Source organism: Erinaceus europaeus, chromosome 6, assembly GCF_950295315.1.
Source record: "Erinaceus europaeus chromosome 6, mEriEur2.1, whole genome shotgun sequence".
In the NCBI taxonomy this organism is placed as follows: domain Eukaryota; kingdom Metazoa; phylum Chordata; class Mammalia; order Eulipotyphla; family Erinaceidae; genus Erinaceus; species Erinaceus europaeus.
The window spans coordinates 41,336,865-41,360,656 of record NC_080167.1 but is presented as its reverse complement, the minus strand read 5'-3'; the positions used below and the strand labels follow the sequence as shown (position 1 = coordinate 41,360,656).

At 39.1% G+C, this 23,792-nt stretch overlaps 1 protein-coding gene across 1 annotated transcript in view; it reads right to left on the bottom strand.

Moving 5' to 3' along the window:
• The window catches only part of CATSPERE (catsper channel auxiliary subunit epsilon), a 129,922-nt gene that overhangs the window by 86,633 nt on the left and 19,497 nt on the right, over positions 1-23,792 (bottom strand). Inside the window, exons 6-7 of the mRNA XM_007534920.2 lie at positions 18,810-18,834; positions 5,773-5,850 (exon numbers count right to left, since the gene is read on the bottom strand). Coding sequence (XP_007534982.2) covers positions 5,773-5,850; positions 18,810-18,834 — 103 coding nt within the window. The remainder of the gene's footprint in view (positions 1-5,772; positions 5,851-18,809; positions 18,835-23,792) is intronic.

The following is a 23,792-nucleotide window of genomic DNA, read 5'->3' as shown; positions in this document are numbered from 1 at the left end:
GGTCCATACTTCCAGAGGGTTAAAGAATAGGAAAGCTATCAGGGCAGGGGATGGGATACAGAGTTCTGGTGGTGGGAATTGTGTGGAGTTGTACCCCTCTTATCCTATGATTTAGTCAATGTTTCCTTTTTATAAATTAAAAAATTAATAAAAAAAAGAATGTGAGGTCAGATCTACAGTGATGCAGAGGTCACATAGGCTCCTAAATTGACTATAGGCACCAGATCAGATCAAATTGATGGGGTTTACAGTCAACAATATTTATACACCTTTCCCATATTTGGGAGCTATTCTCTTCCCAGATCCAACTTTCTGGTCCTTTTTCCAGCCATGAAATCATCTCCCCAGACAATAACTAGGATCCACCTGCATATCAGATTTGAGACTTAGGGAAAAAAAAAACACTAGTATAGCCACAAGCCCTTTGGAATATAACTAAAATATGCCTACTAGCTATCTACAGAACAGAGACACCCCTACCCCAACTCTTCATCTGCACTACTCCAGCCTTTAGATTCATGATTAATCAACAACTTGTTTGGCTTTATATCTTAACTCTCTTTTCAGCCACCAGGTTCCAGATGCTAGCATGATGCCAACCAGACTGCCCTGGACAGACAACACCAGCAGTGTGTCCTGGAGCTCTGATTCCCTAGAACCCTGCCCCACTAAGGAAAGAGAGAGGCAGGCTGGGAGTATGGCTCAACCTGTCAATGCCCATGTTCAGCGGGGTAGCAATTACAGAAGCCGGACCTTCCACCTTCTGCATCCCACAATGACCTTGGGTCCATAGTCCCAGAGGGATAAAGAATAGGAAAGCTATCAGGGGAGGGGATGGGATAGGGAGTTCTGGTAGTGGGAACTGTGTGAAGTTGTACCCCCCTTATTCTATGGTTTTGTCAGTGTTTCCTTTTTATAAATAAATAATAATAATAATAATAAAATTGTCATATTAACACTCACTATTGGACATATATGTAATTTAATTTTTCTTAATTATAAATATTATTACCATGACATCAACATATCTACCATCTGTTTTCTTTTTCTCCTTTTGCCGCCAGGGTTATCACTGGGGCTCAGTACTAGCACTATGAATGCATGGTTCATGGTGGTCATTTTTTCCTTATTATTATTATTATTATTATTATTTTGCCTCCAGGGTTATCGCTGGGGCTTGGTACCTGCACCACAAATCCACTGCTCCTGGAGGCCATTTTTTTCCCTTTTTGTTGCCCTTGTTGTTTATCAGTGTTGTTACTATTATTGTTGTCGTTGTTGTTGGATAGGACAGAGAGAAATTGAGAGGGGAGGGGAAGATAGAGAGGAGGAGAGAAAGATAGACACCTGCAGACCCACTTCACCGCCTGTGAAGCGACTCCCCTGCAGGTGGGGAGCCGGGGACTGGAACCGGGATCCTTAGGCCAGTCCTTTCACTTTGTGCCACATGCGCCTAACCCGCTGCGCTACCTCCTGCCCCCCCCTTTTATTATTTTTTTCTACTTTATTTTTATTTGACAGGACAGAGAGATTGAAAGGGGAGGGGGAAGATAGAAAGGAGAGAGAAATGTAGACACCTAGAGACCTGCTTTACCACTCATGAAGCATCCTCCCTGTAGGTGGGGAGAAAGGGCTCAAACCCAGCTCCTTAGCCATGGTGATATGTGCACTTCCACCTCAACATATCTTCCACCTTTACCATTTTTAGAACTATTTATTAGATTACAGAAAGTATGATTACTGGGTCAAAAGTTATTAACACAGAAAACTGCAAGCATACCAAAAGGCAAACAAAGACACAGTCTGGAGAAAAAAAAAGCAAGTTTCAGAATCAGAATGAAAACTTACACGACTGGAGGACCTAGTGGGGGTTGTATTGTTATATGGAAAACTGGGAAATGTTATGCATGTACAAACTATTGTATTTACTGTCAAATGTAAGACATTAATTCCCCAATAAAGAAATTAAAATAGATAGATAAAAAGAAAACTTACACAATTGGAAGAATTATTAGGTCAGGAAATTCTAAATAATTATAATTAACATGCCAATTGCTCTAGCAAATAGATAGCAATGTTTAGGTTACCAGAAGTCAAGGTGGTTATATAGAGAACAATTTCCAGGATTGTGCACATATATTCAAAGAGAGCATGCGCATATAATTCCCTGCCGAGAAGCGACAATAGCAAATAGAAGTAAGCACAACTAGTACCTAAACTTTGACTTTTAATGCCAGTGTACTTCTAAAACATTTATAGTTTTGTAAATCAAAACTATCTAATAAATAAATTAAATAATTAGAAAAAATCACAGTGAACCTGACTCATTAAGACATAAGCGGTCTCATGAAGAGTAAACTACTTATCATATATTTTTCAATACATTTTAAATGCACCAGAAGACAAAACTTAAATATTAAAAAGTAGGGGCCAGGTGGTGGTACACCTGGTAGAGTGCACATGTTACAATGCACAAGGACCTGGGTTTGAGCCTCCAGACCCCACTTGCAGGGGGAAAGCTTTGCAAGTAGTGAAGCGGGACAGCAGGTGTCTCTCCTCTCATATCGCCCCCTTCCCTTTCGATTTCTGGCTGTGTCTAATCCAATAAAGAAAGATAATACGAAAAAGTAATTCTTTTTTAAAATATTTATTTATTCCCTTTTGTTGCTCTTGTTTTATTGTTGTGGTTATTATTGTCGTCTTTGTTGGATAGTACAGAGAAAAATGGAGAGAGGGGGGGAAGACAGAGAGAGAGAGAGAAAGAGAGACACCTGCAGACCTACTTCACCGCCTATGAAGCGACTCCCCTGCAGGTGGGGAGCCAGGGCTTGATCCGGGAGTCTTATGCTGATCCTTGAGCTTTGTGCCACGTGCGCTTAACCCACTGCACTACCGCCTGACTCCCGAAAAAGTAACTCTTTTAAAAAATATTTTATTTAATTTTAACTTATATAGAGAAAGGAAGAAAGGAAGGGAGGGAGAGAGAGCAAGAGAGAGAGAAAGACTAGAGAACTGCTCTGGTCTGGCATACAGAGATACTAGGAATTGAACCTAGGACACAGAGCCTCAAGCATGAAAATCTTTTTTGCATAACAATTAATGATATCTCTCTAGCTCCCTTCTTTCAAGCAATTTAAAAAGAAATTGTGGGGAGTTGGGTGGTAGTGCAGTGGGTTAAGAGCACATGGCATGAAGGGTAAGGATCCCGGTTCAGAGCCACCGGCTCCCCACATGCAGGGGAATTGCTTCACAAAAGGTGAAGCAGTTCTGCAGGTGTCTCTCTTTCTCTCCCCCTCTGTCTTTGCCTCCTCTCTCCATTTCTCTCTGTCCTATCTAACAACGTTGACATCAATAACAACAACAATGATAACTACAACAACAATTCTTCTAGCATTTGCCCTTCTTCAGTAGCCACTCAACAGCGTCAGGTAACAACAACAATAAAAAACAAAGGCAGAAAATGGGAAAAATAAATAAATAAAAAAAGAAATTGTGATTAAGTGTAGTTTATGAAGATTGTAGGGTTACAGAGTTTAGATCCACACTGAGCCCACCACTAAAATTCTGTGCCTCTCTCTTCCCAATGATATCCATCCTAGTTCTCACAAAGTAGTTTGTTTACTGCTGGTTAAAAAAAAAAATTAGGGAGTCGGGCTGTAGCGCAGCGGGTTAAGCACAGGTGGCGCAAAGCACAAGGACCGGCATAAGGATCCCGGTTTGAACCCCGGCTCCCCACCACAGAATTAGCAAGATTGAGGATGAATTAGAGACAACTAAAAAAGAAGTAAGAGAGATCTCAAAAAGAGATTAAGAGATGCTGAAAACAACAACAGAGTCCTATGGGATGACTTCAAAAGAAACAATATATGCATTATTGACATACCAGAGGAAGAAAAGAGAAGGAGAGGAAGAAAGCATTTTCCAGGCCATAATAGCTGAAAACTTCTCTAGTCTAGACAACAAAAAAAGACATAAAGATTCAAGAAGTTCAGAGGGTCCCAAACAGAATTAACCCAAACCTAAAGACACCAAGAATATCATACTTAGAATGGAAAGGAATAAGGATAAAAAAAGGATACTGAAGGCTTCAAGAGAAAAACAAAGAGTCACCTACATTAAATAAAACCTCTGGGTCAAAGAGAAAATCAAGGAAGAAATCAAAATGTTTTGAGAGTTCAATGAAAATGAAGACACAAGCTATCAAAATATTTGGGACACAGCTAAAGCAGTCCTAATTGCTATACAAGCACACATTAGGAAACAAGAAAAAGCACAAATAAACAGCCTGATTGCACATCTTAAAGACCTAGAAGAAGAACAACAAAGGAACCCTAAAGCAACGAGGAGTTCAGAAATCACTAAAGTTTGGGCAGAAATAAATAACATTGAGAATAGGAAAACCATACAAAAGATCAACGAAAGTAAATGTTGGTTCTTCGAAAGAGTGAACAAAATCAACAAACCTTTAGCCAGATTCACAAAACAAAAAAGGGAGAAGATCCAAATAAATCGGATAGTAAATGAAAGAAGAGCTATCACAACAGACACCACAGAAATTCAACATATCATGCGAGGCTTCTATGAACAACTATATGCCACCAAGCTAGAGAACCTGGAAGAAATGGATGATTTCCTAGATACCTACCAACTTCCAAAACTAAGTAAAGAGGAAGTGGATAACATGAACAGGCCCATCACAGCTAATGAAACTGAAACAGTTATCAAAAATCTCCCCAAAAATAAAAGTCCTGGACCAGATGGTTTTACAAATGAATTCTACAAAACCTTCAAAGAAGAACTAATACCTCTACTTTTAAAAGTCTTCCAGAAGATTGAAGACACTGGAATACTCCCTGCCCGCTTCTATGAAGCCAACATCACTCTGATACCAAAAGCAGACAGGGACACAACCAAAAAAGAAAACTACAGACCAATATCTCTGATGAACATAGATGCTAAACTATGTAGAACCTGAAATGGAATTGGCATATTGCACCCAAGTAAAAGACTCTGGGTGGGTGGGTGGGGAGAATACAGGTCCACGATGGATGATAAATGACATAGTGGGGGTTGTATTGTTAAATGGGAAACTGGAGTATGTTATGCATGTATAAACTATTGTATTTACTGTTGAATGTAAAACATTAATTCCCCAATAAAGAAATAAATTTAAAAAAATAGGGGGCCGGGTTGAATTTAGGTGGCACACCTGGTTGAATGCATACATTATAGTGCACAAGGACCCAGGTTCAAGCCCCCAATCCTTACCTGCTGTAAAAGTTTCATGTGTGGTGAAGCAGTGCTGCGGGTGTTTGCCTGTCTCTCTCTATTTATATATGCCCCTTCCTCTCAACTTCTGGCATTAATTCGCTATCAATTAAAGATAATAAAAACATTAAAGCAATAATTAAAAAGATATGATTTGTTCACTGTATTGCACCACTAGGAAATTTATTAGTCTCCATGTAGTAAATGAGTCAATAAGGAATTGGACAGACTTGAAGAAAGATGGTTAAGAAACACTTCTAAAGTACTTTATATTCCCCTTTATTAAAAAAAACAAAACATGGTCACAAAAATACAAAAAAAAAAAAAAAGGCTTAATAAGACCTGAAAGAAATTACAGAAATTGTCATAACTTCACATCACTATTATGACTAAACTTAAACGGGTAGTCAAAATGTATTTTGTTGGCTCTAGGCAACTTAAAATCATATCCATATATTATAGTTGATACTCTTTAAAAAGAGAATATAGTAAGCTTTCACTTACTAGTGAAGGTTTATCTGCAATCCATTCCAGCTCTTTAGGGTCTGCACTTTCTGGATCATAGATCCATATTGTGACTGCCTACAAAATAAAATATTTCACTTTGGACAAATTTCATTTTTATTTGTGGCAAGACATGACTACAAGATATATTTTTTAGTTAAACAAAGTTCCATTTTTTTTAAATTGAGAGATATATGTTCTTTTTAAGGAAGTGAAGCAATCTAAACTCATAAAAAGAAAAGTTAGGAAGGTCCGGCACTGAATTAAGCACACAAGTTACCATGAGCAAGGACCTAGGGTTGAGGCCCTGGTCTGCATTTGCAGGGGGGAAGCTTCACAAGTGGTAGAGCAGTGCTGCAGATGTCTCTTTCTCCCTGTCTTCCTTTTTATCTTCCTCTCTCCCTCGCAATCTCTCTCTATCCTATCAAGTAGTAAAAACAGAGAGAAAAGAAAAACATGAGTTGGGGCTGTGTGGTGGTGAACCAGGCTAAACGCACATGTTATATCATGTGCAAGGGTCTTGGTTCAGAGTCCCCAGTCCCCACCTGCAGAGGGGAAACTTTCACAAGCAGTGAAGCAGGTATGCAGGTGTCTCTCTAACTCTTTCCCTGTCTCCTCTCCTCTCTTAATTTCTCTCTGTTGTATTAAAGAAAAAAACACAACTTCATAACTATTATTTATTTTGTATTGTTTTGCTGGGGATTGAACCTAGGACCTTTGGTGTCTCAGGCGTGAAAGTCTTTTTGCATAACCATTTTGCTGTCTCCCCTGACCTCAAGACTGCATATATATATCTGCTCTCAGTAGGTACAGCGTGCTTTATACAAAAATAAAGTCATCCTTTACATGCTTTTTACAAAAATAAAGTCATTACAGATGCTATTTATGGTTTGATATTAGAAACATTTTTGTGGAAAGCTATTTATAATTTGATCTTATTGGTAGATATACCATGGTCATTTAAATAGATGACTAATTTTTTCCTTGCATATTTTTCTTACATAGACCATTTGTTCACATAGATAAAACAAAGTACATTAAGAATACAGTAAAAGGTGTCCCTACCAGCCTGTACTTCACCCCTTAATAGACACAAATTCACTGTATCCCACAAGGAACTTCATGCACAAGCTCATATCTCAATTTTTATAAAATCCTTAAGCCTAACCAATAAAGATTATGCCTCACTTTTTTATATAGATGCTAGAATGTTAGACTTTTTTTTCCCAAACACTATATCCTTCAATTAATGTTTTATCTTAGGAGTCTTTACACGTACTCCTTTTCAGAATTTAGGAGGAACTATTGTTTTGTTCCTTCAGTAAACTGTTAAAAATATATATTTAGTACTGTGCCAGTATAATCAATGCCATAAAAAGCAACTTTGAACAGATACCACTACATACCTTGGAGTATTCCTAAATCTGGCATTATTAAGGTACATTTAGGAATCGTTATAGTTACTAATAAATAAATTGTACTTCATAACAGTTGCGTCAACTACCCCATTTCACAAGCACAGATCTTCCTTCTTTTTTCACACCCTTTTGGAGTATCTTTCTTTCTTTCTTTCTTTTTTTAATATTTATTTATTTATTCCCTTTTGTTGCCCTTGTTGTCTTATTGTTGTAGTTATTATTGTTGTTGTTGGACAGGACAAAAAGAAATGGAGAGAGGAAGGGAGACAGAGAAAAAAGAGAAAGACACCTGCAGACCTGCTTCACTGCTTGTGAAGCGACTCCCCTGCAGGTGGGGAGCTGGGACTCAAACCAGGATCCTTACCCCTGTCCTTGTGCTTTACACAACATGCCACTTAACCCACTGTGCTACCACTGGACTCCTGGAGTATCTTTTCAAATACTTAAGTTTTGCTTTGATTTACTGATGGGTTAACTATTTGTTCGTTTCTTTTGCTCACTTTTTTTCTGTTGGGTTGTTAGTACTAGTTAATAATTTGTGTAAGTTTTTTTATGTTAAAAAAGATCTATCCTGTTTATAGTGGGAGATGCTGATGTACTTTCGCTGTATTATTTGGGGGGAAATGTATCTTTGTGACAATAAAACCCCTGTAAATAAAGGTTTCTTCAGTATAGTGATATTGAAATTTAAAATTTTTTCCTGTGCTAGGGGCTGGGTGGTGGTACACCTGGTTGAGTGCACATGTTACAGTGGGCAAGGTCCCAGGTTTAAGCCCCCAGTCCCCACCTGCAGGGGGATAGCTTTGCAAGTGGTGAAGCAGTGCTGCAGGTGTCTTTCTGTCTCTCCCCTCTCTATCTCCCACTTCTTAACTTCTGGCTGTCTCTAACCAATAAATAAACATAGTAAAAAAAATTACCATGCTTACTGATTCAAGCTGCTTTTCATTACCTATGATGTTTTGCTTTGTTTATTACTGAGCTATCTTTTAGTTTTATGGCATTGAACACTATTATGTTTTTGTTTGCTTTTTCCTAAATTTTGTGATAGGGTTTGAAAGGTCTCCCATAGTAAGGCTGCAAGAAAATTCTCTGTGTCTTCTTCAGTTCTGACTCTGGATTGATTTTATTTATGTCTTTATCTATTTATCTATTTATTTACATGAAGATAATAAAAGCATTACTCTAACAGTACTGAAGTACTTTACATTAATAAATTACACTAGACAAAAAAAAATGACTCTTTTATACTCTCTTTGGCAAGAGCTGCTTTGCAAAAGCCCTAACTATTTTAACATTACTTTGCAGGAACAAGTGGAATGTTACTCAGACCCTCCCTCCCTGATCCTGTTTGCCTTTTCCTTTCAAAATAATCAGAAAAGTCTCTAGGAATGTCTAAGACCTCTCTTTATCTGGCTCTACATCCTAACTATTTAATTCATATATTCTAATTTTTAAAAGTTTTTGGCCGGAGCATTGCTCAGTTCTGACTTATAATGGATTTGACCTGAGACTGTGGCAACCCAAGCACCGAAGTCATTTGCATTGTCACTATGTTATCTCCCCACTCCAACTTTTCTTTTTTATTTTTTTAAACATTTAAAAAATTTTTATTTATAAAAAGGAAACATTGACTAAATCATAGGATAAGAGGGGTACAACTCCACACAATTCCCACCACCAGAACTCTGTATCCCATCCTCTCCCCTGATAGCTTTCCTATTCTTTAACCCTCTGGGAGTATGGAGCCAAGGTCATTGTGGGATGCAGAATGTGGAAGGTCCAGCATCTGTAATTGCTTCCCTGCTGAACATGGGCGTTGACAGGTCGATCCATACTCACAGCCTGCCTCTCTCTTTCTCTAGTGGGGAAGGACTCTGGGGAATCAGAGCTCCAGGACACATTGGTGGGGTTGTCTGTCCAGGGAAGTCTGGTTGGCATCATGCTAGCATCTGGAACCTGGTGGTTGACAAGAGAGTTAACATACAAAGCCAAACAAATTGTTGACCATTTGTTAACATTTTTTAAAAATTTATTTATAAAATGGAAATATTTAGAAGACCATAGGATAAGAGGGGTATAATTCCACTCATAATTCCCACCAGAACTCTGTTGTATCTCTCTTAACCTATGGTTTTTGTCAGTGTTTCCTTTTTATAAATAAAAATTAAAAAAAAGATATAAAGCAGAACAAATTGTTGACTAATCATGAACCTAAAGGTAAGAATATTGCAGATAAAGATCTGAGGTCTCCATTTTGGAAAAGGCTAGTAGGTCTATTGTATGTATATTCTAAGGGCCCCATAACTTTACTAGTTTTGGCCTGAGCCTGGCAGCTAACATGCAGGGTATTGTCTGGGGAGACGGTGTCAGAGTTGGAAAAAGGACTAGAAAGCTGGATCAGGGAAGAGAGTAGCTCCCAAATATGGGGAAAGTATATAAATATTGTTAACTGTAAACCTTATTGATTTGATCTGGGGCCCATATTCGTTGCCGCAGTCTGTGCAACCTCTGCATCCCTGTAGGTCTGAGCTCGCATTCTGTAGTCATGGCTAGGAACATGCCAGGCTGCACTAATTTCAGGACCCATCTTCCTCGAGTGGTAGAATATGTTGCCTACCCTCCCTTTGGAGAATGGAACAGTTCTTACCATTGTTGATCCACACTGAGGGCAAGGTCCTGTAGGGGGCCCACAAAGGGGCTCATTATCTTATTTTTCTTTTTTAGAGAAGTTTTATTTACTTATTGGATAAAGACATAGAACAATCTTTTTTTTTTTAACCTATCATTTATTTCATTTTTTTCTTTCTCGCCCCTACCCCTCTTTTTCTTTTTCTGCTCAGTTCTGGCTTATGGTGGTGTTGCGAAATGAACCTGGAACATTGGTGCCTCAGGCATGAAGTCCTTTTGCATAACCATTATGCTATCATCCTAGTCTCCCGCCATACATTTATTTATTTACCAGAGCACCAGTCAGCATTAACTACTAGAGGTGACAGGCATTGAACTTGAGGCTTTTCACATATGAATCTTATATACTAGCACTGCACAATCTCCCCAGCACCATATATATTTACATATATGTGCTTTGATATAAACATTAAGATATTTATATCAATATATTTATTACTATTGTTGTGGTTTTTACCAGAGTACTCCTCAGTTCTGACATATGGTAGTGCTGGGTATTAGAACTGGGGCCTCCACCCCAACAACTGGGGCCTTGTCAGGAGTCCTGGGATTCCCACACAGACATGTTGGGCCTAGATCTCTAACAGATCCCTCTCACCACTGTCACTGGTCATCTCCATCAGGATCAACATAATGGACCTCTTTGTGGGTCCCTATAGGATATTGCCTTCAGTGTGGATCAACAATGGTAGGGAATGTCCATTCTCCAAAGGGAGGTTGGACAACATACTCTACCTACCATCCGAGGAAGAAGGGTCCTGAAATTAGTGCAGCCTGGAATGTTCCTAGCCGTGACCACAGAATGTGAACTCAGACCTACAGGGATGCAGAGGTTACATAGGCTCCTGTGCCTCAGATCAAATTGATGGGGTTTACGGTTAACAATATTTATATACTTTCCCTGTATTTGGGAACTACTCTCTTCCTTGATCCAGCTTTCTAGTCCTTTTTCCAACTCTGACACCATCTCCCCAGACAATACCTTAGGTCCACTTGCATATTAGATGTCAGGCTCAGGCAAAAACTAGTAAAGTCATGGGACCCTTGAATATACCTAAAATAGACCTACTAGTTTTTTTTTTTTTTTTTTTCACAGAATGGCGATCCCAAATCTCATCTGCTACATTCTTGCTTTTAGGTTCATGATTAGTCAACAATTTGTTCTTCTTTCTTTCTTTATTTTTTTAATATTTATTTTATTTATTTATTCCCTTTTGTTGCCCTTGTTGTTTTATTGTTGTAGTTATTATTGTTGTCGTTGTTGGATAGGACAGAGAGAAATGGAGAGAGGAGGGGAAGACAGAGAGGAGGAGAGAAAGACAGACACCTGCAGACCTGCTTCACCACCTGTGAAGCGACTCCCCTGCAGGTGGGGAGCCGGGGTTCGAACCAGGATCCTTATGCCGGTTCTTGTGCTTTGCGCCACCTGCGCTTAGGCCGCTGCACTACAGCCCGACTCCCTTTGTAAAGCTTTATATCTTAATTCTTTTTCAGCCACCAAGTTCCAGATGCTACCATGATGCCAACCTGACTTTCCTGGGCAGAAGACTCTACAAATATGTCCTAGAGCTCTGCCTCCCCAGAGCCCTGCCCCATTAGGGAAAGAGAGAGACAGGTTGGGAGTATGGATCAATCTGCCCATGCCCATGTTTAGTGGAGAAGCAATTACAGAAGCCAGACCTTCTACCTTCTACACCCCATAATGATCTTAAGTCCATACTCCCAGAGGGATGAAAAGTAGGAAAGCTTTCAAGGGAGGGGATTGGATACAGAGATCTGGTAGTGGAAACTGTGTGGAACTGTACCCCCTCTTATCCTATAATCTTGTCAATATTTTCATTTTATAAATAAAATTTTAAAAAAATAACTGGGGCCTCAGAGCCTCAGATATGAAAGTCTTTTGTATGATTATACTATTTCTCCAGTCCCATATATGTTTTTACATTTTTTTTTTTTTTATCACAGGGACTTCATCACTCCAGCACAACTTTTTCTGAGAGAAAAAGATGGACAAGGAGACAAAGGGAGGGAGTTGGGCAGTAGCACAGCGGGTTAAGCGCACGTGGTGCAAAGCGTAAGGACCGGCTTAAGGATCCCAGTTTGAGCCCCCAGCTCCCCACCTGCAGGGGAGTCGCTTCACAGGCGGTGAAGCAGATCTGTGGGTGTCTGTCTTTCTCACCCCCTCTCTGTCTTCCCCTCCTCTCTCAATTTCTCTCTGTCCTATCCAACAACAATGACAACAATAAAACAAGGGCAACAAAAGGGAATAAATAAATTTAAAAAAGAGAGAGAAAGAAAGGGAAAGTAGGGAAACACAGCACAGCAACAAAACTTACTCCAGAGCAGAGGGGTCCCAGCTCCAACCTGGGTTCTCCGCATGGCAAAGCAAGCAAACTCTAGATAAGCTGTGTTTCCAGGTTCATACATGTGTTTTATGTATCTATCTATTTATTTTGATTAATAGTAGATTCCAAAATTGTAGGGATAAAATTCTTTGAATTTTGCTGACATTTGTGCTCACATACTGTGCTCACTATTTTGTGAAGACTTGGTGTGGATATGGTAAATAAGGTCCAAAATACTGACCATGCTACTACACATTATTATAGAGTATGTTAAATACAATAGCATATATAAGTTCATATAGGGGTGGGAGATAGCATAATGGTTATGCAAATAGACTTTTATGCCTTAGGTATCAAAGGTCCCAGGTTCAAATCTTAGCACTACCTACCATAAGCTAGACTTAAGCAGTGCTCTGACATAAAAACAAAACAAACCAAAACCCCACAATAAATAATTATATGTATTAGGTCAAATTTTCTGACTACCTACTTTTTTTTTTTTTAATCTGCTATTTCAAGCGATTATTAAGTTATTTTAAAGATGCTTCATTTTAGGGAGTTGGGGAAAGGCGTACTAGTTGAGTATTCACAATGCCGTGTATCCAGATTCAAGCCTCTAGACACCAACTGCAAAGGCGGGAAGCTTCACGTGAGGTGAAACAAGGCTGCGAGTGTCTCTCTATCATCCTTCCTTTTCAATTTCTCTGTCTCTATCAAATAAAATAAATAAACCTTGAAAAAATGTTCTAACCTTTTTTTTTTTAAAAAAAAAAAAAAAAAAGAATTGATTTTAGCAGCCTGGGAGGTGACAGCCTGGGAGAGAAAGCATTGGGCTTTGCTAAGGCATGAGGTTCCAGGTTGGAGCTCTGGCATTGCATGTGCCTGAGTGGTGCTGTGGTTCTCTCTCATCTCTCCATCGTCTCATAAAATGAATAAATAAATAAATAGGTGTCAGAAAATGATTCTATCTACTTTGCTGTTGTCATTGAGGAATCACTACTCTGGTTCTACTTTTTAAGACAGAGAGACAGAATGATCATAGCAAGGATGCTTCTCAGGCAGAGTGGAGGCCGGGACTGGAGTCTGTACTGTCTAACAATAAGGCAAAGCGGGTGTGCCTCCCAGCTGAGCTATCTCACTGATCCCAATAATTCATCTTTAAAGAAAAATTCATGTAGGAAGAGAGAAAGAAAAGCAGAAGGAAAAAAAGAAAGAAAGAAAATGAGCCTCTCTCAGAAGCTAACCTTATCAAAGCAAGGACTGCAAAAGCTGAATAAGAGCAAGTGACTGGCATACTTTAACGATGACTCTTTAGTCATGATCAGGCCACCCCATCAGCTGGGGCCCTAATCGGGGAGTCCTGAGATTCCCAAACAGACATGATGGGCCTAGACCTTGAATAAATCCCTCTCTCCATTCTTACAGGTCATTTCTCTCAAGAACAACACAATAGACCCCTTTGTGGGCCCCCATAGGACCTTGACCTCAACTTGGATCATCAAGGTTGAGAATGTTCCATCCTCCAAAGGGAGGCTGGACAACATACTTTATGCTACACCTGAGGAAGATGGGTCCTGCCTGATATTGGGCACCCTGGAATGTTCCTACTCATGACCACAGAATGTGAGCTCAGATACAGAGGGATGCAGAGGTCACATAGGCTCCTAAGCTGATTATGGGCCCCAGAGCACATCAAATCAATGGGGTTTATAAATAAATAATAATAATAATAATAAATAATAATATAATAAATAAAATAATAATAAATAATTAAAAATATTTATACCCCTTTCCTATATTTGGGAGCTACTCTCTTCCCTGATCCAGATTTCTGGTCCTTTTTCCAACCATGACATCATCTCCCCAGACAATAATTAGGATTCACTTGCATATCAGATTTCAGGCTCAGGCAAAAAGAAGAAAAGAAAAAAGAAAAAGAAAACTAGTATAGCCACAGGCCCTTTGGAATATAACTAAAATATGCCTACTAGATATCTACAAAATGGAAATCCCCCCAACTCTTCATCTGCACTATTACAGCCTTTGGGTTCATGATTGTTCAACAATTTGTTTGGCTTTGTATGTTAACTCTCTTGTCAACCACCAGGTTCCAGATGCTAGCAGGATGCCAACCAGACTTCCCTGGACAGACAACCCCACCAATGTGTCCTGGAGCTCTGATTCCCCAGAGCCCTTCCCCACTAGAGAAAGAGAGAGGCAGGCTGTGAGTATGGATCGACCTGTCAATGCCCATGTTCAGCAGGGAAGCAATTACAGAAGCTGGACCTTCCACCTTCTGCATCTCATAATGATTTTGGGTCCATACTCCCAGAGGGTTAAAGAATGGGAAAGCTATCAGGGGAGGGGATGGGATACAGAGTTCTGGTGGTGGGAATTGTGTGGAGTTATAACCCTCTTATCCTATGATTTAGTCAATGTTTCCTTTTATAAATAAAAAAATGTTTTAAAAAGAAAATGAGCCTCTTACTTTTCTTCGTTTCTATTTAGTCTCATTATAATGAATTTAGCTATAGACTTTTTTCTCTTCAATTCATTGTGGCTTTCATATTTCTTGACTAAATGGACAATGGCTTTCAATTTTGGAAAATCTTAGTCATAATCTCCTAAACATTAATGTGCTTTTTGTCTTTCCTTTTGATAACATCGTAAGTGCTACCAAACTTTTCTTGATACATGGTCTTTGAACTTTTCCTGGATAGCATTTAAATTTAAAATTTTTTTATTCTTCCTTTTTTAATAGAGAGAGAGAAACTGAGAGGGAAGGGAAGATAGAGTGGGAGAGAGAGAGAGACATCTGCAGTATCGCTTCACCACTCATGAAGCTTTTCCCCTGGAGGTGGGGTTGGGAGGCTTGAGTTCTCGGCCTTTTTTATTATAACATGTATGCTCTACTAGATGTGCCACTGTCTCCCACCCCTGATATTTAATCATGACACAGAAGATACTGATATTTTCTGGGTATTGATTTAGATTTTATTTTAATATATTCAGAACTTTGCATATATTAGAAAATAAGAAATGTCTATGTACTGATATCTGAAATCACATCAGATTTTCACTTTAAAGTTATATTGGATTTATAAGTTGAGTAAATTATTTTCCATGTTTTTTAAATCAGTTAAATAATGAGAGGAGGGTGTTTTGTTTTTAGTATTCTAAGTCCATCACTTGCAAGGAGCTAACAGAGATTAGATATTAGAGTTGTTAGCAACTGGCCTTTATTGGCTAATCAGTTAGACAAAAGTACCTGATCTTAGCCCTTTTTAAAATGTTAATAGCCAACTCATAAGACAACTAGTCTTTTCTCAGATCTTGGGCCACATGCATAAGAAATTTTGCTGTTCCTAGGCCCCTTATTCACTTAAGTATAGAGACAGGGAGACAGAGACAAAGAAAGACAGAGAAAAAACAACAGAGTTTACACAGGACCTTCGATGTGGAGGTGGGACTTAAACCTGTGCATGATAAGGTACACATCCTCCCTGGTGAGCTAGGACTGGACAACTGATCTTTACAAGAAGAAAGACTGTCTTCTTTAGTAAGTGACTTAGTAAATACTTGTATGTATCCATATAAAAGTGAATGAAATTGAACACCATACACAAAAGTGAACTCAAAATAAGATAAAAAAATAAGTTGCATGTAAGAATTAAATTTAAAAGTAGATGTGAGGAGAAATGTTATGAGGTAGATCTTGGTGATTATTTTCTGGATATGATACCAAAAGCATAGTTGGCCAAAATAAAAATAGCCAAGTGGGGCTATCTCAAACTACAAGGCTTTTACAGAGCAAAGAAACAAACCACAGAGTAAAAACACAACCCATTAAAAAGGAGAAAATATTCTCAAGTTAAGGAGTTAATATCCATAGTACATAAGGAACTCCTGTGAATCAACAGCAACCTCTGCTTCCTTTTAGTCCACCAGCATGTTAGCTAGCTGACTCAGGAAAAAATTACTAAAGTCAAGGGCCACATGGAACATACCTAAAATAGACTTCTTAGCTTCTTTCCACATGGAGATCCCTATTTTCATTTGCTCTATACTTACCTTTGGGTTCCAGTTTATAGAACAATTTGCTTTATATCTTATAGCCTTTCAGCCATCAAGTTGCAGGCGCCGCCTGGATGCTGTCCTGACCTCCCCAAGCAGATTACTTCACCCAAGTATCACAGAACTTCACCTCTCCAGAGCCCCACCCCAAAAGGGAAAGACAGAAACAGGCTGGGGGTATGGATTGACCTGCCAACGTCCATGTCCAGCAGAGAAGTAATAAGCCAGACTTCCCACTTTCTGCATCCCATCAAAAATTTTGGTCCATACTTCCAGGGAGGGATAAAGAATAGGGAAAAGTTCAATGAAGGGGATGGGACAGGAACTCTGGTGGTGGGAACTATGTGGATAACTGTACCCATTATCTTATAATCATATTAATCATTATTAAATCCCTAATAAAAATAAAGAAAACAGACATTTCTTTAAAGAAGACATACAAATGGCATCTATATATATATATACATATATATATATATATATATAAATGATGTTTAACATCATTAATTACTTGTGAAGTGTTAATAAACCTCACAGTACACACCTATGGACATCTAATCTTTGACAAAGGGGCCCAGACTATTAAATGGGAAAAGCAGAGTCTCTTCAACAAATGGTGTCAGAAACAATGGGTTGAAACATGCAGAATAATGAAACTGAACCACTCACTGTATTTCACCAAATACAAAAGTAAATTCCAAGTGGATCAAGGACTTGGATTTTAGACCAGAAACTACCAGATACTTAGAGGAAAATATTGGCAGAACTCTTTTCTGCATAAATTTTAAAGACATCTTCAATGAAACGAATCCAATTTACAAAGAAGACTAAGGCAAATATAAACCTATGGGACTACGTCAAAAAGCTTCTTCACAGCAAAAGAAACCACTACCCAAACCAAGAGACCCCTCACAGAATGGGAGAAGATCTTTACATGCCATACATCAGACAAGAGTTTAATAACCAACAGATATAAAGAGCTTGCCAAAATCAACAACAGGACAACAAATAACCCCATCCAAAAATGAGGGGAGGACACGGACAGAATATTCACCACAGAAGAGATCCAAAAGGCTGAGAAACACATGAAAAAATGCTCCAAGTCTCTGATTGTCAGAGAAATGCAAATAAAGACAACAATGAGATACCACTTCACTCCTGTGACAATGTCATACATCAGAAAAGGTAACAGCAGCAAATGCTGGGGAGGGTGTGGGGTCAAAGGAACCCTCCTCACTGCTGGTGGGAATGTCAATTGGTCCAACCTCTGTGGAGAACAGTCTGGAGAACTCTCAGAAGGCTAGAAATGGACCTACCCTATGATTCTGCAATTCCTCTCCTGGGGATATATCCTAAGGAACCCAACACATCCATCCAAAAAGATCTGTGTACAAATATGTTCTTAGCAGCACAATTTGTAATAGCCAAAATCTAGAAGCAACCCAGGTGTCCAACAATAGATGAGTGGCTGAGTAAGTTATGGTATATATACACAATGGAATACTACTCAGCTGTAAAAAATGGTGACTTCACTGTTTTCAGCTGATCTTGGATGGACCTTGAAAAATTCATGTTAAGTGAAATAAGTCAGAAACAGAAGGATGAATATGGGATGATCTCACTCTCAGGCAGAAGTTGAAAAACAAGATCAGAAAAGAAAACACAAGTTGAATCTGTTTCAGGAAGATAAAATAGGGCAGCAGCAATGAAAAGTAACATGCAGGGGCAGGGGAGGTGTACATGGCATTAAGAGCACATAGTAATAAGCGCAAGGACCCACACAAGGATCTCCATTTCAGCCTTGGGCTCCCCACAAGTGGGGCAGGTTGTTGCTTCACAAGTGCTGAAGCAGGCCTGCAGGTGTCTATATCTCAACTTTAAAAATAGAACCACCTCAAGGAAAAACTAGTAAAATCATGGGCTCCTTGGAATATACCTAAAACAGACCTACTGGCTTTTTCCAAAATGGAGACCCCAAATCTTCATCTGCAATATTCTTGCCTTTAGGTTCATGACTAGTTAACAATTTGTTCTGCTTTATATCTTAACTCTTTTTCAGCCACTGGGTTCCAGATGCTACCATAATGCCAACCTGACTTCCCTGGGTAGACAATCCTACCAATGTGTCCTGGAGCTCTGCCTCCCCAGAGCCTTGTCCTGCTAGAGAAAGAGAGAGGCAGGCTGGGAGTATGGATCAGTCTGCCAACACCCATGTTCAGTGGGGAAGCAATTACAGAAGCCAGACCTTCCACCTTCTCCACCCCATAATGACCCTGGGTCTATACTCCCAGAGGGTTAAAGAATAGGAAAGCTATCAGGGGAGGGGATGGGATATGGAGTTCTGGTGGTGGGAACTGTGTGGAATAGTATCCCTCCTATCCTATAGTTTTACCAATATTTCCATTTTATAAATAAAAAGAAATGAAAAACTCTTCTACCGGTGATTATAGATGACCATAATGGAATGATATAGTAACAACAGATTATACAGAATACATATATTTATATTTACCTGGCTTAAATTGTGAAAGTGGTCTCTGAAGAGAAAAGAACAAACAGTATTTAGTGAACAACATGCTATGATTTTTAATATACTACTTACTATTTAAACATGCATGTTTCTGGATATTTGAGTATTTTCTTTATCATCAACTATAGACACATACACACTTACAAGCTGTAAAAAAATATAACTGACATGTATCTATAATTATGTGTGACTGACACACAACACACACACACAAAACACACACACAAACAAACACACACACATTGTGTCTCACTACAGAAAACTTTTGGGCTTGAGTCTGTGTGCTTCCTTAACAATAGTGAAAATTCATTTAGGTAAAACTGCATAATTAATCTTCCTTAAAAATCTGCTGTCATGCCTGAGGTTCCAAGGTCCCAGGTTCAATCCCCAGCACCAGAGCTACTCAATGTTCTGGTCTCTTTCTCTCTCCCCCTCTTTCTGTGGCTCTCTCATTAAAATAAATAAATAATATATCTATATTTATCTATATACATATATATGTATATATATATTTAATTATTTATTTTTTACCAGAGCACTGCTCAGCTCTGGCTTATGGCGGTGTGGGGGATTAAACCTGCGACTTGAGAGCCCCAGGCATGAAAGTCTCTTTGCGTAACCATTATGCTATACCCCCACCCTAATAAAATATATTTTTAAATATGCTATCATAATTTCACAAAAAGGTCTATAGTGCAGTGTGGGTCTGATGTGTGTTAGAGCATGAATGGCTGACCCCCCCCCCCCAAGCTCGTCCATCAGTCTCCCCTAGGCATGCTAGTCTTGTGGTCGAGCGAGATGTGGCAAGAGTACACAAGGGAATTCCAACCTTCCTATCAGCCTTGCCGCATCACCCACCCCTCCCCGCTTCTGGTGGGCTTCGAAACAACATATGTAAATGTTTAATTCCGAGGCTGGGCAGTGGTTCCACCTGGTTCTTTCAACTTCTTTCTTTCTTTCTTTCTTGAGCATTACTCAGCTCTGGTTTATGGTGGTGTGGGGACCCTTCCAATTTCTTTCTGCCTCTATCCAAAATAATAAAAGTAAAATAAAATAAAATGCTTTTTAAGATACTTTTAATTTTCTTAGCTAGGTTCCTTGTGCCTATCATTTTTTTTTCCTCAATGGCAAAGATTATTTTATTCATTTTTTTGGTTTTGATTCTTTATCATTTTAATATGCCACAGCAGCTAGACAATTTAACAAAACGAGTCTTCTAATTTATTCACATGATAGATATCTTTTTTGCTAATCTCTACAAAATTTTGTAGGCTTCTGTTTATAGATCATATACAATTTTCATTCTATTTATCTTAAGGTATTTAGATCTTGCTACAATGGCAAATGTTTTTGCATACCTTTGTTAACAGATATCCGCAGTTTAAAAAGAAAAAAATTTTAGTCCAGATACTCTGTATCTGCTATGTAGTTCCATTAGCATTTTGTTTACTCTCTGATGAATAACTTTACCTCCATAGTTCTTTCATATTTAGTTGTTGCTGTCTTTAAAATGCAACATTATCCAGCTATTTTTTTTTATTGTATCCTCATTAGATATAGCATCATTTAAGTTTCATTTGTTCATCATAATGATTTGGCATTTATATATAAAAACGATCACTGTGGTGAGATAAGTGAACCTCCAACCTCCACCACCAAACACAATTATTATTATTTCCCTCCAGGGTTATTGCTGGGCTCGGTGCACCATGAATCCACCGCTCCTGGAGGCCATTTTTCCCCCTTTTTGTTGCCCTTGTTGTTGTAGCCTCGCTGTGGTTATTATTATTGCCATTGTTGATGTTGTTTGTTGTTGGATAGGACAGAGAGAAATGGGGAGAGGAGGGGAAGACAGAGAAGGGGAGAGAAAGATAGACACCTGCAGACCTGCTTCACCGCCTGTGAAGCGACTCCCCTGCAGGGGGGGAGCCGGGGGCTCCAACCAGTATCCTTACGCTTTGTGCCACCTGCTCTTAACCTGCTGCATTACCGCCCAACTCCCTTTTATTTATTTTGCCACAGCATTGCTCAGTTCTTTTTATTGGCAGTTCTGGGGGTTGAACCTATGCTTTCTCACATGCAAGATTTGTGTGCTATATCCACACTATTACCCGGACCCTGAAGGTAGCTCTTAAGGTAAAAATCTCAATGTGCTTGCATTTCTGAAAATCTTTATTATCTTCATTTCTTGGAGGGGAAAAAAAAAAAAGGAATAGCTTCTCTGGGAGTACAATTCTAAATTGGTTTCTGTTTTCTTTTCTTTTTAAATTTATTTATTAATGAGAAAGATAGGGGGAGAAAGAGAAGGAACCAGACATTACTCTGGTACATGTATGGCTAGGGATTGAACCTGGGACCTCATGATTGAGAATCCAGTGCTTTATCCACTGCGCCACCTCCTGGACCACTTGGTTTCTATTTTCTCCAAGCCAACACTATGAATCCACTACTTCTGGCAGCTTTTTTTCTTTTTCTTCCTTCTTTTTTCCTTTCCTTCCTTCCTTTTTTTTCCTTCTTCTTTCTTTTCATTCGATAGGACAGAGAGAAATTGAGAGAGGAAGGGGAGATAGAGAGAGGAAGAGAAAGACATCAGCAGACCTGCTTCACTACTCGTATGAAAGCCTCCCCCTTGCAAGTGAAGAGCCGGGGGCTTGAACTCAGGTCCTTGCCCATATTCTTGCACGTCGTATTACTATGTGCACTTTACCCGGTGCACCACGGCCTGGCCTCCCTCTCCGAAGTCTTTAAAATGATTTATGTGGTGTCTTTTGACTTCTGCTAGTGCCAGTGAGGGGCACTAATTTGGCAATATCAACCTGGGGAGTATGATACAGGTAAATGGAGCTATGGTTCCTTCCCTTTGTGTGTAGTATTTATCAGGTTTTTGTCCCACTGTGTTGCTATAGTTTCTTTTCTTTTTTCTAGTTTTATCTTGAAAGGCATTTATTATAGTATGGGTAGGAGTTATTTATTTATTTTTTATTACTGTTACTATTCTTCTTCTTCTTTTGCCTCCAGGGTTATTGCTGGGGCTCAGTGCCTGCACTACGAATCCACTCCTCCTGGAGGCTACCTTTTGTTCCCCATTGTTATTGTTGCTGTTGTTGTTGGATAGGACAGAAATTGAGAGAGAGGAAGACAGAGAAGGGGAGAGAAAGACACCTGCAGATCTGTTTCACAGCTTGTGAAGCTATTTACTTATTTATTTTGTCTCCAGGGTTATGTTACACATGTACAAACTATTGTATTTCCTGCCATCTGTAAAGCATTCATCTCCTTCTTCTTCTTCTAGCGTTTGCCCTTCTTCCGTAGCCAGTCAACAGCGTCAGGTTGAGCCTGATGTCTGCTTGTTGCTGGCTTTGAAAGTGACTGGGATCCATGTGGATTCAGTCGGCTAGGAAGGATCGTCAATTTCCCCAATAAATGGGTACTCATGGGATGCACCACGAGAAGGTCGATCCAACTCATCTCCAAATTTAAAAAAAGTATCAACATATTGCTCCCCGCCTGCAGGGAGGTCACTTCACAGGCAGTGAAGCAGGTCTGCAGGTGTCTCTTTTTTCTCTCCCTCTCTCTGTCTTCCCCTCCTTTCTCCATTTCTCTCTGTCCTATCCAGCAATAACAACAATAATAATAACAACAATAAACAACAAAGGCAACAAAAGGGAAAAAATGGCCTCCAGGAGCAATTAATTCGTAGTGCAGGCACCGAGCCCCAGCGATAACCCTGGAGACAAAATAGATAAATGAATGAATGAATAAATAAATAAATAAATAAAAAGTATCAACATGTCTGATAAGTTTTTTATATTTTACAAATACATTCTATTTTTATTTTTAATTTCTTTATTGGGGGATTAATGACTTACTGTAAAATAGAATAGTTTGTACATGCATAACATTTCTCAGTTTTCTACATAACAATTCACCCCCCTCTAGGTCCTCCTCTGCCATCATGTTCCAGGACCTGAACCCCTCCCACCCCCACTCCAGAGTCTTTTTTTAAAAAAATTTATTTCTTCATTGGGGAATTAATGTTTTACATTCAACAGTAAATACAATAGTTTGTACATGCATAACATTCCCCAGTTTCCCATTTAACAATACAACCCCCACTATGTCATTTATCATCCTTTATGGACCTGTATCTCCCCACCCACCCACCCCAGAGTCTTTTACTTTGGTGCAATACACCGATTATTTTTCACTGGGGGAGTTTAATGATATACAGTGCAGATGTAGACATATGGGTACAATTACTTATCTTTCTGTGCATCATGCAACAGATGTTGCTGTAGTTTTTTAAATGGACTCCTGATCTCTTTTGAAGCTGTTTTGTCCACAGGTAGCAGCTATGTTATTGTTCATCTTCATCAGAAAATGGATGCTGGGATATCTTATACTGCCATCTTGGTGACATCAGTTTCTTCTATGATTCTCTCCCAGTCTTTATATTTTTGAAATATGTCTTGCCTTAAGTATGAACTCAACCCAGGTTTCTCTCCTGGACACTCTTCTCATTGTACCCATTCAAGAAAGCTGAGCATACAAAGTTGTATTTAAAAGCTGTACCTGGCACAGTGAGCAGGGTGCTGAACTCGGAGTCATGAAATCCTAATGTTTCTCTTTCTCTCCCTCTATAACTTATGCTAATAAATAAATAGAAAACAATTATTTTTAAAAAGCTGTTTATTATAGAGCCAGAGAAATAGTGGTCCAGGAGATGGCGCAGTGGATGAGGCATTGAACTCTCAAGCATATGGTCCAGAGTTCAGTCCCCAGCAGCACATGTGTCAAAATGGTGATTAATGTCTGGTTCTTTTTCTTTCCCTTTCTTTTCCTTTCTTTCTTTCCTCCTTTCTTTCTTTCCTCCTTTCTTTCTTTCTTTCTTTCTTCCTTCCTTCCTTCCTTCCTTCTTTGCTGTCTTTCTTTCTTTCCTTCCTTCCTTCTTTTCTTTTTTCTTTC